The sequence below is a fragment of the Chamaea fasciata genome, unplaced genomic scaffold (assembly GCF_029207755.1).
Source record: "Chamaea fasciata isolate MVZ Bird 193981 ecotype frontalis unplaced genomic scaffold, bChaFas1.0.hap1 SCAF_14, whole genome shotgun sequence".
Taxonomy (NCBI): Eukaryota; Metazoa; Chordata; class Aves; order Passeriformes; family Sylviidae; genus Chamaea; species Chamaea fasciata.
Genome location: NW_027094099.1, coordinates 18,428,831 through 18,444,531, shown reverse-complemented (window position 1 = coordinate 18,444,531; position 15,701 = coordinate 18,428,831). Strand labels below are relative to the sequence as shown.

The 15,701-nt window shown below is 43.9% G+C and overlaps 1 protein-coding gene across 1 annotated transcript in view; it reads left to right on the top strand.

Moving 5' to 3' along the window:
* The window catches only part of MEGF11 (multiple EGF like domains 11), a 253,547-nt gene that overhangs the window by 73,055 nt on the left and 164,791 nt on the right, over nucleotides 1-15,701 (top strand). Inside the window, exon 6 of the mRNA XM_066196632.1 lies at nucleotides 12,662-12,754. Within this exon, the coding sequence (XP_066052729.1) occupies nucleotides 12,662-12,754 (93 nt within the window). The remainder of the gene's footprint in view (nucleotides 1-12,661; nucleotides 12,755-15,701) is intronic.

Here is a 15,701-nt window from a genome sequence, read left to right as displayed (position 1 = left end):
TTCTGTCCATCCCTGCCCTCTGGCAGCTGAAGTTGCTGATAGTGAAGGGAAATTCTTCATGGGACAAGGGAAACAAAAGAGTGTGGGAGGGTACAGTGGGTAATAGGAGTGAACTAAAGGTGCCCAGAGGGCACACTATGGAAATTTGATGTTTGCAATAGAGTCGGCTGGCAAATCGGTTTTCATTTCTGGTTCCTTAATTGTTCCGAGGGAAAGAAGATGATGTCGGCTGGAAAAGCATCTGTTGACACTCCATACTTAGTACAGGGAAGGGGATTAATCAGGTGACAAAAAGCTAATCAGGGACAGAGCTCTTCTAAGCAGCCACGGAGCTGTCCTTTAGAACCTGATGTGCTTGGAGCTGTGTCCACAGACATTCCCTTTTCCTCTCTGTGTGAGGATTACAGCATTCCCCCTCACATTGTGTGCTGTTGCACTTACTCTCCATTTTAATAGAGGGGTTTTAAGGCTCCCAAGGGAGATTTTTTCATGCAACTTCAGTCCATTGCAGATTTGATCATAAAACGTTTTTTAATAGTTTATCTTAAGCTCAGTATTTCTAACATAGGTATTCACTTTTGGAAACCTCACTTTCTCTGATGCAGGAAGTCGGGAGGAACTATTTAATCAATCTGTCTAACCCCAAACCTTCCCTTCTTTTTATCAAGGTTTTTCCTTTCTGAATGCTGTGATTTACTTTTATTACTGTGGTGTCCAGAAATCCATGTGCAAAACTAGAAGATGGCCTTCCTTCACAAAGCTTACACTGTAAATAAGTAAATTGAGTAAAAAAAAAAAAAAGAAACATTTTTCTGCTTAGAAATAAAAAAAGTGTGTGAAACAGGTTATAAGGAGACTGGTAAAGAAATTGAACCTTTTCAGGTACAGCAGTGCTGTGCACAAGAGCTCTGCTGAAGCAGCTGTCTGGTACGGATCTTGGATCTGATGTCATCACAACTGCATTCACAGTGTCATGTTTTAACAGATGTCCAGCTTACATAGAATTCCTTCTAAAAGCATTACTAAAAGCATCTAAAATTCTCTTTTCACTAAATAGTGCCAATGCTATGCCATGTTTGCCGTATTATAAATGGTACTTTCTGATAATGTAGGGAAAAGTTTTGTTTCCAGCTCTCATCTTTTATCTCCAGACCACAGTGTGAATCCCAGGAACTAGAAAGTGCATTTTACTGTGTGTCTTTAATAGAAAGTTTCCCTGGACACTTGACATCCAGAAACTGGGACTTGATCCTAAATCAGCTCAACTTCTGCAATCTGGAATTGGTGACAGGAAGCTTAAAGGAGTGGCTTGAGATGAGAGTCAGCCCCCATCATTACACAAAAAGTTTCCTGTGTTGTCTTTTTTGCAGTTCTTTTCAGAAAGGTGCCGTGAAACACATTGCTGTGACTCCTTTTGAAATGTGAGAAAAGTGAAAGGAGTCTTCATTTAAATATTCCATCCCCAGGAACATTAGTGTAGCTCATACACAAGCATGATGTACAAACAGAGCACAGTCTGTCCTTGATTTCAGCAGGGTCACCTTCACTTGCATTGTGGGCCTTGGTTTGAAATGAAATCTGAAATGTGTTGGCCCTCTGGGGCCTGTGCGTGGCCTCAAGGACAGGTTTGCCTTTAGAAATTTGTCCATATTCATCCTGTTCTGGTGAGAAACAAAGAAAGGATTGTTGTTAGATTGACTTGATAAATTTTGGAATAAGAACGAAGAAAGATTTTGTTGGAAACATTGATTGTTTATTCAATTTGCTGCAGGACTAAAAGTTTTCTAGGAACATCTGTGTAATTTGGTTTCATTAAGTGTTGCATTGCCTAGCAAAGACAGCCAGAAGTGTCATGCAGTCCAGATGTCTCCATCCATCTACTTTTGATCTTTTAGGAACAACAATTTTTGATGCCTCCATCCTCACTCTAATACACAGCACACACTCTGTACCTATGAAAATCAATCAGCAGTGGAGCTGTGTCATTTGCTGTCAGAAAATAGAATTTTCTTGGCATGAGACCCACAATTCAGGGCAAGTCAGTAATCAGAGAACTATGGACATGTAGCAAGGCGACTAGATTTAAAAATAAATATATCACAGGCTGATGGAATTTGTACACAAAGAAATTCACTCAATGCCCTGAGTGGGTAACCTGTAGCAAAATATGCAAGTGCTGTGCTTTTGAGGTGATTTCCATTTATAAATGTTTCCAATTATAAATGTGTGAGGGGTTTTTTCTGATAACGGCTCATTTTCTTTGACATTTTCCCATGTGCTTCCTGTCTCACTGTTTAAATCAAACAGTTCCTCAGCCAGTGTAGGAACCTGTAAATTCCTGGTCTCTTGGATTGCTACAGTCACAGGAGGAAAGCAGAGGTGGCTGTGGCATGAAGCAAAGCAGGGGTACTGTACTGGTGGAGTTTCCATGGTGAGGCTGGAAATATCCCCCAGCAGCTGAGTTTCACCCAGTTCTGCTGCACCTCTCACCTGCCCATCTGTCATTTACTTCTCACCTTCCTCACCTGCAGGGCACTGTGTGTTCCTTCAGTCTTTCTATGATGGAAATGTTTGTGATTTACCCCTTTTAGCTCATTTGCAGCTCTGTACTTCATGCCTGGCAGCTCATTTTCCATTCCAGCACAACTCCCAGGAGAGCTCAGACTGCAGGAAAATTACCCAGAAGTGGCGAATGGGCATTTTTGCCTCTGTGCTGGGTGTGGTTTGGTGCCAGCTGCCCTCACAGGTAGTTTGATAGGCCAGGTCATGATTCTCTTCTTCTGCTAGGTTTGGCTGCTGCTCCACAGATTGGCAGGAAAGCTGGAAGGACCAGGGATCTTAGGTACAAGCTTCTCCTCTATTCCCAACCTGTCAAGAATTTAATTTCCTCAGGCAACAACAAAGAAATCCCCTGAAGTTAAGAACAGAATGATTGGGGAAAACTTTTACTGGTTTTGGCACTTCTGTCCTCAAAAGACCTGGAGCTTCCTGCAGGCAAAGCCTATTTGACTACATTTGGTTTTGTTGGAGTGAGGTCTCCTAGGCTGTGTACAGAGAGAAAGCCAAGAGTAAATGTTAATATTTCTGCATTGCTTAGAAAAAGATAGCGCTGCTCTTCCTGAAGGTGCCACACAGAGCACAGTTTGCAGACAAATTAAGTTTGTTGGTTGGATGAATCAAGTTCCAGTGGAAAATTAACAAGTGAAAATGCATTTCCTACAAATTGCTGGGAAGAGTTGGTCAATTTACCAAAACGACGGAGCAGACAGAGGGCACAGGAGGGGAAAAGCTTTCCAGGGTCACAGATTCTGCTCTGCTGATTCAGGATCTTCCTTAACCTCATTAACAGTTTGAACTAGTGCTAATGATTGTTTTGAACCCTGAGTGAGGCAATGGGAAATCATTTACCAGAAAATGTTAAGTGCTGAAATTGTCCCACAGAATAATATTGTATTAGAACATTGATCAGCAGAATTGATCTCAGTGTAACACTTTCCTCTCAACGTGGCAGAATGCAATGATTACGTCTACTTGAAGCAATGACAGAAAATGTGTAAAATCAGTTGCAGGCCTCAAAGGATCAACAACCATCAATACTTAGCTGATCCCTGATGAGTTCTCTCTGGGCTCCAATTCATTTTCTGTGAAGGCAATGAGAAAGACTGAGCCTTAAAACTGTGTCTTGGTTTGAAAGACCAGTGCCTGTCAAGCAAGGCAGAACCTCCCTTGGAACAGAGAACATGACCCCTTTCCCTCTGAATTACTAAAACTTTGAAATTACTGCGATTTCAGGCAACGCTATGAGAAAAAGGAATAGCAGTTCTTTACTAGTTTAAACTAGTATAACAAAGCAAACAAACAACAAGGGGCAAAACACAAACCCAGTCCCGGGACACAAACCCAGTCCAGGGACACAAACCCAGTCCCGGGACACAAACCCAGCCCCAGGACACAAACCCAGTCCCAGGACACAAACCCAGTCCCAGGACACAAACCCAGTCCCAGGACACAAACCCAGACCCGGGACACAAACCCAGTCCCGGGACACAAACCCAGTCCAGGGACACAAACCCAGTCCCGGGACACAAACCCAGCCCCAGGACACAAACCCAGTCCCGGGACACAAACCCAGTCCCAGGACACAAACCCAGACCCGGGACACAAACCCAGACCCGGGACACAAACCCAGTCCCGGGACACAAACCCCGTCCCGGACACAAACCCAGTCCCAGGACACAAACTCCGTCTTGGAAAACAAACTCAGTCCCGGGACAAAAACCCAGTCCCAGGTTTCTAGCTCCCATCTTCTATCTCCAAACCCAGCCCCAGGACACAAACCCAGTCCCGGGACACAAACCCAGTCCCGGGACACAAACCCAGCCCCAGGACACAAACCCAGTCCCGGGACACAAACCCAGTCCCAGGACACAAACCCAGACCCGGGACACAAACCCAGACCCGGGACACAAACCCAGTCCCGGGACACAAACCCCGTCCCGGACACAAACCCAGTCCCAGGACACAAACTCCGTCTTGGAAAACAAACTCAGTCCCGGGACACAAACCCAGTCCCAGGTTTCTAGCTCCCATCTTCTATCTCCAAACCCAGTCCCGGGACACAAACCCAGTCCCGGGACACAAACCCAGTCCCGGGACACAAACCCAGCCCCAGGACACAAACCCAGTCCCGGGACACAAACCCAGTCCCAGGACACAAACCCAGACCCGGGACACAAACCCAGTCCAGGGACACAAACCCAGTCCGGCCTCCGCCGCTTTGGCCTTGGGTGCAGTTCTGGGCCCGGCCACTGGGGGCGCTGCTGGCTCCCGCCTGGGCGGGGCGGGTGTGCTGCTCCCCCGAGCCTGCCGGGGGCGCTGTGGCGCAGGCCCGACCCCGTCTCTCCCTCACGCGGTGATGGCGGCCGGGCTGGATGGCGGAAGGGGCTGCAGCAGGAACCTCGCAGCGGCGCCTGGGAGGGCGGGCATGAGCAGACCCCAGAGGAGCAAAGGAAATGTATCAGAAACTCTGCAGCTGTGGCAGGAACTGTGGGGTGTCCAGCAGGCAGTGTAGCTGGAGCAGCGGCAGAGAAATGTTTTCAGCAGCAGCTCAACTCCTGAACATGGCCGGGACAGGCTCCTCACGAGGCGAAAAGGGCTCAGGGTCCTGGGGTTTCCCCTGGGGCACCTGAGATGGTGAGGGCCCTTTTTTTTAGTGAGGTACGGTGTTAATAAGGTTCCAGTGCAATGGCTGCTCCCACAAGCAGAGCTTCACTCGCGGTAGAGCCTCACAGTGCTGGTGAATTCTCCCTGCAATGATGGCAGCCTGTGCCCCCACCAATGCCACAGCGAGAGAGAGTGAGGAGCTACACCCAGCCCCTTCCCCCAGCTCAAAATCTCGAGGTGTCTCTGCTCTTCCAAAGAGAAAACCCCCCAGGTAAGAGAGTACCAGCTGCACCCTTCTCCCACCTTGGCCATTTCGTTAGTCTCTCTTAAATATTGGTCATTATTATCTCAGGAACAGATGGGACAAAATTCCATGAGAGAAAGAAACAAAAGGAAAAATCCTACCCCCCAACCAACTGGGAAGGGATTTGGGAGTGTGACTTACCTTAGAGGGTCAGGATTTCACCAGAAGGAGGAATTTCTCTCTTTGCCCCAAGGACAAACTCAGGCTCTGGCATGTCCTGATTCCTCTGGAGCCCTGGGGCTGAGCAGGAGTCCCTGTGTAAATGTCTCTGACCTTGGTCTGAGGCTTGAGTTAGTCAGGAGCTGTTTGGATCAGGCATTGTCTTTCTTGCAGGATTTGCCTCCTTTGTACACTTAAACCCCTCCTGCTGGTGCACGCATTCCGTTGGCTGGAGCTGAGCTGTGACTTTGTCTCCAGACTGGGGGATCAGTGCTGCTCTCACCCAGCCCTGTAACCTGTCCACTTTGCAGGGCAGATGCATTCTAGTGCTCGGAGTCCCTCAGTGCCTTTCCACCATCCCTTTTTGTGCCTTCAACTCCTGCACTTGTTATTAACACAGCCAAAGGTACAACAGAGTTCAGCTTCCTGACCCCAGTCGTGCTCTCTGACATTTGCTGCTATGAGGAGGCTGCTCTGCAGCTCGCACTCAGACAGCACTAAATGCTGAGTGCTATCTCCTATTCTCTCTCTCCACCAGAGCAGATGAAACCAATGGGGCATCAAAATGCCACAAAGACTCTGTTAAATGTGTGATTCCCCCGACCTCTCCTTCTGCAGGCCCTAAACTTCTCTGTCACTGTCACTGTTTCATGGGCAGTGATGCGATGCCATTCCTGTCTCAGGGATGTGCTGCTCCAGCTCAGCTGCTCCTCACAACCAACCAGGCTGGGATTCCAAACTGTGCTCCACCAGTCTCAGGGCACACAGAACAAGTGACAGTCTCCTCCCTACCCAGCCCTTCCCCTGGCACAGTTTACTTCCCTGTTCACTCCCTAGAGCAAGGCCTAAAGCAACAGACTGCAGCATGGGCTGAAGGAGGTTCTCAGCAGTGCCAGCTCCTCAAGTGACAGTAAACTGTGAGCATTCCTCCTGAAGGGCCGCTGGAGTCTGGAACATTGAGATCTGGCTGGGATTATTCCAGGACCCCCAAACTAGTCCATGCCACAAGCCTGGGACACTCAAGAACGTGGAAGGCTCTGTGTTCACCTCAAAAGTGATCAGAACCTCAGGTCGCCATTTACCCACTGATACAAAGGGTAAAAAGCTACCATGGAGTTTATGCTTATTAACAAATCTTCATGTCCCAGCAAATAGATACAGGGATTTACTGATCTGTTGCCAGTGATGGCAATGACACGTCAGATTCTGCTCTTGGGAAAACACAAAATCCTCAAAACGGATCTCCGCAGTTCTTTTACTTCAGACATTCACAAGTCATGTCTGGCCTAATCCCTGAGCTTTGGCTGGGTGTCAGGACTGAGGATAACACAACCCGGAACAGATCAATACCTCACTGAGGCGATGGTCAGAGATGCCCCTGTCCCAGACAACAAAAAGAGCATTGATTCTGTTCTGATTGCATTGATGCAGAGTGTCTAATTCCAAATCAGCAAAAGAAGTGCTGGAATTGTACCTACAGGAATAGGAGCTGATCTTGTGACCCATTGATGTTATCTGCTCTGCATCACTCTAATCTTTCCTTTGCTCACATTGATCTCCTTGGGTTTCTGTTTCTCACTGGTACTTTCATGGGAAGATGAAAAAGAAGGGTTGCCATGCACTGAAACAATAAATTCCTCAAAGCCTGAGCAGGCTTTGAGATCTCTTCATCTTTGGAAGTCACTAAACCTTGCATGAAAGTGCTTTCCAAGGTGGTAAATTAATGGATGTATCCTGAGCGATGACCACAGCAATAGACGTTAAGCAATGCAAAGAGCTATTATCCCACTTCATTGAAGCAGTTATCCAGGAAACCATCAAATCAGCTTGATTCCTGATGGAAAGTCAGTGATTTAGGGAGGAAATCGTCCATTCCACAAATAAGCAATAATCTAAGAATGAGGAAAACCTACCTGGATGCATTAGCTGTAGTCATCCTTCTTGTGCCATCAGACCTCCCTTTCCTGAGCACAGGCAAAGAGAATCCAGCCAAAAGCTGACTACAGGCTGATCTAATGGAGCTGATATTGTGGACTCAGCACAAGCTGGACCCAGGCCAGTACATTAAGATGGAAACACCAGAGAGGCCCTGAATGAATAGATTCCTAATGGATAAGGAGCAAGAATCTTTTTCATTTTTTTTCATCTACTTTGACCTCTCTGCATTACCTGAAACCACTGGCCATAGGATAACAGCAATTTCATTCACCTGACAAAATCATTCTTTACCCTGAAAGTGGAGGGAGGGAATAGAGGAATGGGCTAAAATGGCCCAAATTATTTCAGGGACACATATTAAATATTGAAGGAAAGCATCACCTTTTCCATTAAATTTCTGCTTCGTTGAGTCCAACAAGCATGGGGCGAAGTGGTTAAATAATCTGAAGTTAAAATACCAGCAACATAAAAGAAAAAAAATGAAGGTTTACTGTTGGTTCACAGTAATAAATGAAATTGGTCAGAGTTTGGGCAGGATCAGTGTATAGTGAAGAGAACCTGGCAGAAGTAAGACAGAGGAATGAAGATATTTTGAAGCAATGACCTTGTGCCACGTGTGCAGTCCAAATAAACCAGTTCATTCTGTGCAGTTCCAGGCGACTGCCTGAATTCCTCATTGTGTCTCATAGCAGCATCCATATCTCCATTTGGCAATGTTTTCCATTATCATAATGTATCTCCAGTTATTTATGCTTTCTGTCACCTCCTGGCTGCTCTATGATCCTGGGCAGGAATCCCACAGAGCCCAGGAAACTCCGGCGTGTACGGAATGCTCCGGCACAGCTCTCCAGCAGCACGCACTGCCCTGAGTGAGCACAGCCCGCAGAGCCTGGTCTCTGTTCTGCTCTGGGTCCTTCACACTTGGTGATTATCCTGCTCTTTGTTCTGGAGATATTTTGCTTGTCTGGCATGGCCAAGTGAGGCAATGGCAGATGGAAGTTGCTGGGTCAGTAGCTGTGAACTCCCACAGGTTCTAAAGACCACCACAAACGTTACCACGCTCCAGTGCAAGCACAAATCAGGTTGTTTGTGTCTCTGCCTTTTGTGAAATAAATGCACAGGTTATATTTTTGGACAATGAAAAAAAAATTTCAAGGTAATCGCTCCATGCTTGTTCCCCTAGGATGAAACTCTTCCCTAAATGCACCTCAGCCTCTGGGAAAGAGGCTGACTGTGGAGCTCAGTGGTGCCAGCTGTCAGTGGGTGGATGATGTGATGAGCAGGGTGTCACAGTGGGTGTAACAACGAGGTTAAGCCCTGCAACATCATAATTTGGGTCCACACAGAGGAATGCAGAATCAAGGAAGACAGAGCAGCTCTCCATCCCTGCTTTTGTCTGGGATGAACTTCCTGTGGTGCCCCTTAGCTGAAGGAACTCTGCAGTGGAAATATTCTGCAGTCTGCTCCACTGAGCTCTTCTCCTCATTGCAATATTCTGGCCACTTCACACCTTTGCAGAGAAGAGACACAGACAATCCATTTATCATATCTGAATTCTGGGCAACAATTAAAGAATAAGCACTAGTGTTAGAGGAATCCATTTCTCTAGTGCAGCCATTTCAGGTGTGAAAAGAGTTTAATCTTTAGGTCTATTTCCCTGAGGATTGACCTTATATGTTAAAAAAGGCCAGTCTGTAATTATAAAGTAAGTGATAAGTATCAAATGGATTGTTACAGAACCCTTTTGTTGCCTTTATTGCATGATAAGGAGCAGTTGCTGTGTAACCTTGAATGTGGGCAAATAACTCATGCTAAACACATTGCGACAAAGATGGCATTTTGGCAGGGCTTTGATGTAGGTCATTTTATTACCAGGCTGAATCAAACTACAAACTGATGTCAAACTCATGCCAAGAATGCTAATAATACACTGATCAATGAGGTGCTGGATTGCTCAAGTGAAGTGGTCGAGGGAAAATGCAGACATACAAAGTCTGGAATTCCAACGGTTGAAGTGCTTGGACTATTACACTGGGAGGAATTATATTCCTTGCATTAGGACAAGTTTTCTTTACTCCAGGGGCCTTTAGCTGAGTGTTGAACAGGACAGTGTCAGAAAGTATATACTTATCTTTATTTTTCTTGACCTTTATGTGCAAGTAATTTTTATAGTTCCATTAACTAGTAAGATCATTTGCAAACCACTGTACAAAGTGTATTATGAAGAATGCCTTGGGGACCATTGTATCCTATTATGTTGAATGTTAATAGAATGAAAAATTAATTTAAACTCTAAAGACTTGAACAAGGCAAGACTTCCCTTTTATAGGAGAAATTCACAATTTTATTTGCTATGGTAAAACTTTAGAGCTGTACCCTAACATGACCTTTATAAGCCTGGTTTGAATCAGTCAGTACAGGAGTCTGATTGTTTGCCACCTTAAATAAAATTACTTCTGTCAAAGCTTCTCTGTTTAAAAAGGGGGGTTTTCTGTCACCCCCACATTTGGGATTAGTCACTAGTGAGCTCTGAGCTCACAGCTACTTGTTTAGCAATTAATCAACCAGAGATGAGAGAACTCACGGTTCCAAGAAGCATCTTCACATTACTTGAATCTTTAATTGCTCATTAAACATTGTCATCTTCAGCGATGTGGGACTTCTGAACACCTGAAAACAAGGATACAGTTCTTTATAATACATTTTTTATTACTTTTCATATGACTGAGTGCTTTAGAATGAGGAGTTCTCTCTTGAGTCTTGCTGCTAAGTCTCACATTGCACTCTTCCCACAGGACTGCAGCTAGACAAGTGATTAAGGAAACTTTATTGCTTAATTAGTTACTATTATTTCATATTTATGTTAACATAGTTAAGGTGTGATAAATTTGTGTGGAAATCAACTAAATATAGAGCAGTAATGTGCAGGAGTTTTGCTATTTGGAAGAGTAAAAAACCAGTCCCCCATCAACCTTCTTGCTCATGATGTTTGCCTTGAGGTGAGAACGTGGCCCACTTAAAAGCATAAAAAATGCTACACATTTTACATGTTAGAGTGATTTGTTATTGCAAATGTCTATACAGGCAACAGCAAAATCTCAGCTTTGACTTCCACATCTCTTACAAAACTAGGATGTCACATCAGTGAGAAATGTACTCCCAGCTAAAGCTGTGCAGGCCACAATTCCCGAGGTATCCCTATCCCAGCATATCTATTAGCACACTGCAGTTTGAATAAAAACCTGTAAGTTTGTGACTATTCTATATGTGAACCTCTCCTTGTTCTGGATAACCAGCCATTTTCAAATGGTTGCATGAAGGTGTGTGTGTTTTTATTAGAAAAACCTGTTTATCTAATATCCTGTCCTGAATTTCATCCTACATCTGTAGAGCAGGATGCTTCGCTGTCTCCAGAAAGCCCAAGTCGAGTAAAATAAATGCACAAAAGATTAGGACAATTAGTGACTAGAGATTAGCTATGAATATTTCATGCCCACTGCAATACTGTCTAAACACAAGATATGGAATAAGAATAAATTGCATTTTTGACATGCAGCAAGCGTAGAAAGGAAATGATTAATTTAGAAAGATCTTGCAGTCGTTTTAACGAGGCAGCGTTCTAATCACTGGTCACGTGGGATCAAGCTGGATAAAGAGCAGGAAAGTTTGTCCCACAGGATTATTTTAAGTTCACCTGCATTTTGAAGTTGGATTTAAATCTTTTGTGAACAGCTCAGTGGTTTTGGTCTGCGATGACCCAACCACAGAACAGGCAGCAAAATGTTTCCATGAGCTTTGATGGCAGCCTGGGTGTGGTGGAACTCCAACAAGAATGTCAGGAGTAGCAGGAGTCACTCAAAGCCAAACGCAGTGGTGAAGGACTTTTGGCACAGGAGGTATCTGGGAACTGAAAGGGTTCCAGCTTTCATTTCACCCGCAGATCAGGGAAACTTCCAGAAGCTTTGCTGGCTGATTTCAAAGGAATTGGATGGTTCAGCTCCATTTTCACTACAGCAACCCAAAGCTACTTCCCCAGTCAGCTTTGCTAGCCTTGGTTTAAACAGGAAGGAATTATCTTTGTCTCGGGATAAGTCTTTTGTAGTCCAGCTTCAGGCAGCTCTTGGTTAAGTAAACTCAATACCCAGTTTCCCATCTGATAGAAGAACACAGGATATACAACCATAGGTTATGTGTGATCTAAACCACATATTTTTTACATATGTAAATACGGTTTAATATAATGACCTCATTGCCATTGCTCCATATTTTTAAAAACTCACGCATGTTGGTCTAGGTGGAAATGATGTTCCAACTTAACCATCCAATTTGAATCTCTGGCACATGGAGTTTTTGGCAGTGTCCTAAGTGGTAAAATGGAAACAAGGTGGAAAGCAACAAAGTTCAGTCTTTAAAGCAGTTATTGAGTGCTCTCCAGGTTCTTTAGTATGTGATGGGCACACACTGGAAACTGTCACACGCAGCACAAGAAAAGAGAACCCTAAAGACTGTGGGCTGTTCCTCAGCCAACTGTTTGTCTTGGTTTGAACTTGAGGATATTGAACTTTCAGTATTCCATCAGTGAGACAGAGAACTGCAGTTATGGAAAACTGGCTGACCTTGAAAAGACACAAATGCACTTACAGCCACTGCATCGTGGAGTAAAATTATTTATTTTCCTAGAGAAGTTTTTAACAAATCTATTTTGGATCTTAACACACTTTCAAGGCCGAGCTCCATTTTGCCTTATGAGCAGTTGCAATTCGAGTGCGATATCAGAAGCTGCTGTTCTGTAATATTATAATAATAAATGTCAGTTTGGTAGAAACTTTATTAGGAAGCAAAATTGCTAACCAAAGAAATTTCTGGTGTGTGAGTTTTTCATTGCAGGGCTGAGGTGACAAATGAATTTATTGCTGTCAAGAGTATATTTTATTTTGGTCACTTAGCAATAATTAAATCTTGCGAGTAATTATTTTTTGGTGTGTTTTCTTTGTTTATTTTTTTTAAACAAAATATTGCTCTCTGAGGCATTGTTTAAGGTATGTTTAGCAACCACTTAATATGTTGACAATGCTGTGTGTTGTTTCCTCCCAACAGCACTGTGCACAGAGGAGTGTGTGCATGGAAGATGTGTCTCTCCTGACACGTGTCACTGTGAACCAGGCTGGGGAGGGACTGATTGCTCAAGTGGTGAGTAAAGATACAAAAATATGATTAAAATATGTGTTGCTATTGAAAATCAGGCCTTATAAAGCAGTGGCCTTAGAACTTGGATGCTTTGAATTGAAAAATGAGGCTTGTCTAGTGGTTATTTTGTAAGAATTCATACTGGGTTGGAACAAAATGACCTTTAAGGTTCCTTCCAACCCCAACCATTCTGTGGTTCTATGAATATGTGAGAATACCCTTTCCTAGGATAATGGCATTGGGCTTTTTTGGTTGTGTTTTGCAAAGAAATGTGAAATGCAGTAGAGGATGCTGTTAATGCTTTTGGTCCTGTTATTAGGATACCAGTACAGATAATAGAACTCTATAAAGTTTTTTTTCTCTCTCAAATCTTTAATACAGCACATTCTTCATGAAATACTCTGTGGAGGGTTGGAGCTGTTTGGAAAGCACTCTCTCCAGATAGAATTCTTGTCCTGTTCAAGCCAGTGGGAGTTCTGCCATTGACTTTTCAGGCAGCCCAGATTCTCCCCTCTGACTTACAATCCATTCCTTAAATCCATACTGCAAAGTTAGGGAAATGGGAGTTGGGAGTTCTGCACCTTTTGCTGGGGAATTAATCCACACTTGAGGCTTTCAATTCTTTCAGCTGGCAGGGCTGTGTTTGTTAAACTCTCTTAATTGGAAACGGTGAGTTTAAGTGGTTGGTTCATGCTGGAATGGAACAGGCAGCACAAACACCCGAGTGTGATGTAACACAGGCCTGAGACATTATTGACGGAACAGGAATAAGCTTGTTAAATGGAGTCAATTTGTGCATCAGGCAAGTAAATAAAGCTGCATGGGGAGAGGTGCTGTGAAATGAAACTGAATGGACGCCTTGTTTTGCGTTGGCTTCCTCCCTTTCTCCCAAATTGATTGGGATCTTAAGAAAGAAGCATCATTGCCAGTCAAGAAGGTAACAGAGAAGGGATCTATAGAGGGAGGAGTTAGAAGAGAATGGGAGGTGAATGTGCCTGAGGGTGAAGGGAATGGGAGGTAAATGTTCCTGGAGGGCGAACACAACCAGGGGCTGAAGGCAGCAGGCCAGATGCCTGGATGGCTTCCTGGGGTTTTGTCTGCAGCTCTGCTGAATATCCCCTCGATTCCAGCAGGAAAGGGAATAGGAAGGGAGCAGGGAGGAAGGACTTTAATCCAGAGGGGATGTGGATGCTCCAGCCCTGGGAGTGCTCAAGGCCAGGCTGGACAGAGCTCTGAGTAACCTGGTGTGGGAAGTGAGAGCAGGGTGACACCCCAGGGGTTGGGATGAGATGATCAAAGATTATCATCAGATGATCCCAAACCATTCTGGGATTACATGATTCCAAGGATGGAAACAAAGGCCATACTATGGGGCTTGAAGCAACATTTTGGGATTACCTGGAATGTAGACAAGGGAAAAACTGGGCATCATGGCATATTGAATATCTATCTTTAAAAATATTTTTAAAAAGAAAAATAATACCATCAGTTGGGAGATACTGTATGGATTCTCAGGAACTCGTTTAATGTTTTGATTATTCTTAGTACTAGATTTACTTTAACCTACCAGGGAGTATTAGTACAGTGCATGTGCACTAATAGAAGTTTAAAATAATAATAATAATAATAATAATAATAATAATAATAATAATAATAATAATAATAATAATAATAATAATACTATGACAATAAGGACATGCAGATATAGATTATACATTTATAATAGATACATGTGCACTCACAGAGTAAAAAGCACTTCATTCTGTGTAAAAATGGCCAGGAAAGGATAAGATGTCAAAGTACAGAATGGTCTTGTGGACTAAAACTACCCAGTGACTCTTATTAAATTGCTCTAATCTTGCAAGTGGAGATAAAAGAAAAAGAAGGTTTTTCCTATATTGAATATTTAGCTTTTTAAAGTAATTAGGAATATTAAAGCACTGACAATGATTGAGATAGAAACATTATTCATAACTTTTATTTCCGCACTGGGCAGGGATCCAGTATATTTCATTTATGAGGTTTCAGCGGTGGAAAGAGAAGTGTTAGCCAATTCCTAAATTAAATATTCCCTGTTAACTTTTATAAATGATAGCCCAGGATTAGCTTCAAAATTTAAGCTTTCATTTTATTAATATAATTAGTGTGTTTGCTGGCCTATAGTGCCCATTGTCTTTCATTCCACTTGTTATATGCTGGGTAACACGTGTTCCTGTCCCAAGGTCTGATCCCACAAGCTCTGCCCAGTGCTCCTAGGAGGGAAAGTCAGTTTTACTGCACCTGAGGGCTGCTCTCATTTGTGCTTAACGCTAGAAATGTGGGGGACTGGACTCTTCATTGTTAGGAGACTTTGTTTAAATTCAGAGGTTTAAAGGAACAGATTTCAGCTGAATACAGCACACTGTTACTCCCAGTATTTTCACAAAAGGGGGAATCTGGGGGCTTGGCTTAACTGAGGTTAACCAGGTTTTTCTGATACATAATCCATGTGTTAAATCATATTTTACTGTTATCCAGTTATAATGTGGAAAACAATTTTCACTTCTACTGGAATAATGTGGCACCTTCTTCCTTTCTGTTCCTTCATGACTGTTGGCTAACCAAGGAGGGCCACACGTTTGCAGTGCCAAAGGCTGTTTGGGATGTTCCTGCAGGGTGTGCTTGGGGGAAAACGAGCCTGGTGGTGAATGGGCCCATCCCAAACCTCATGTGGGGCTTGAGAACATCCCAATACATTCCTCAGGATCAGAGATTTGATGCAGTCAAAGGCATATTGCTTTTCATGTTGGCTGTTTGAAGGCTTTCACTGGGAGAGGGATCACCAGCCAAAACACTCCCTTTAAATTGAGCAAAGCTCCCAGGAGCTGGAATGGTTTCCTGAATGATCTCTCCTGAAAGCACCGCTGAGAAGTGGAGCCTCCCTGACACTGGGGGTCGTGTGTTGTCATTT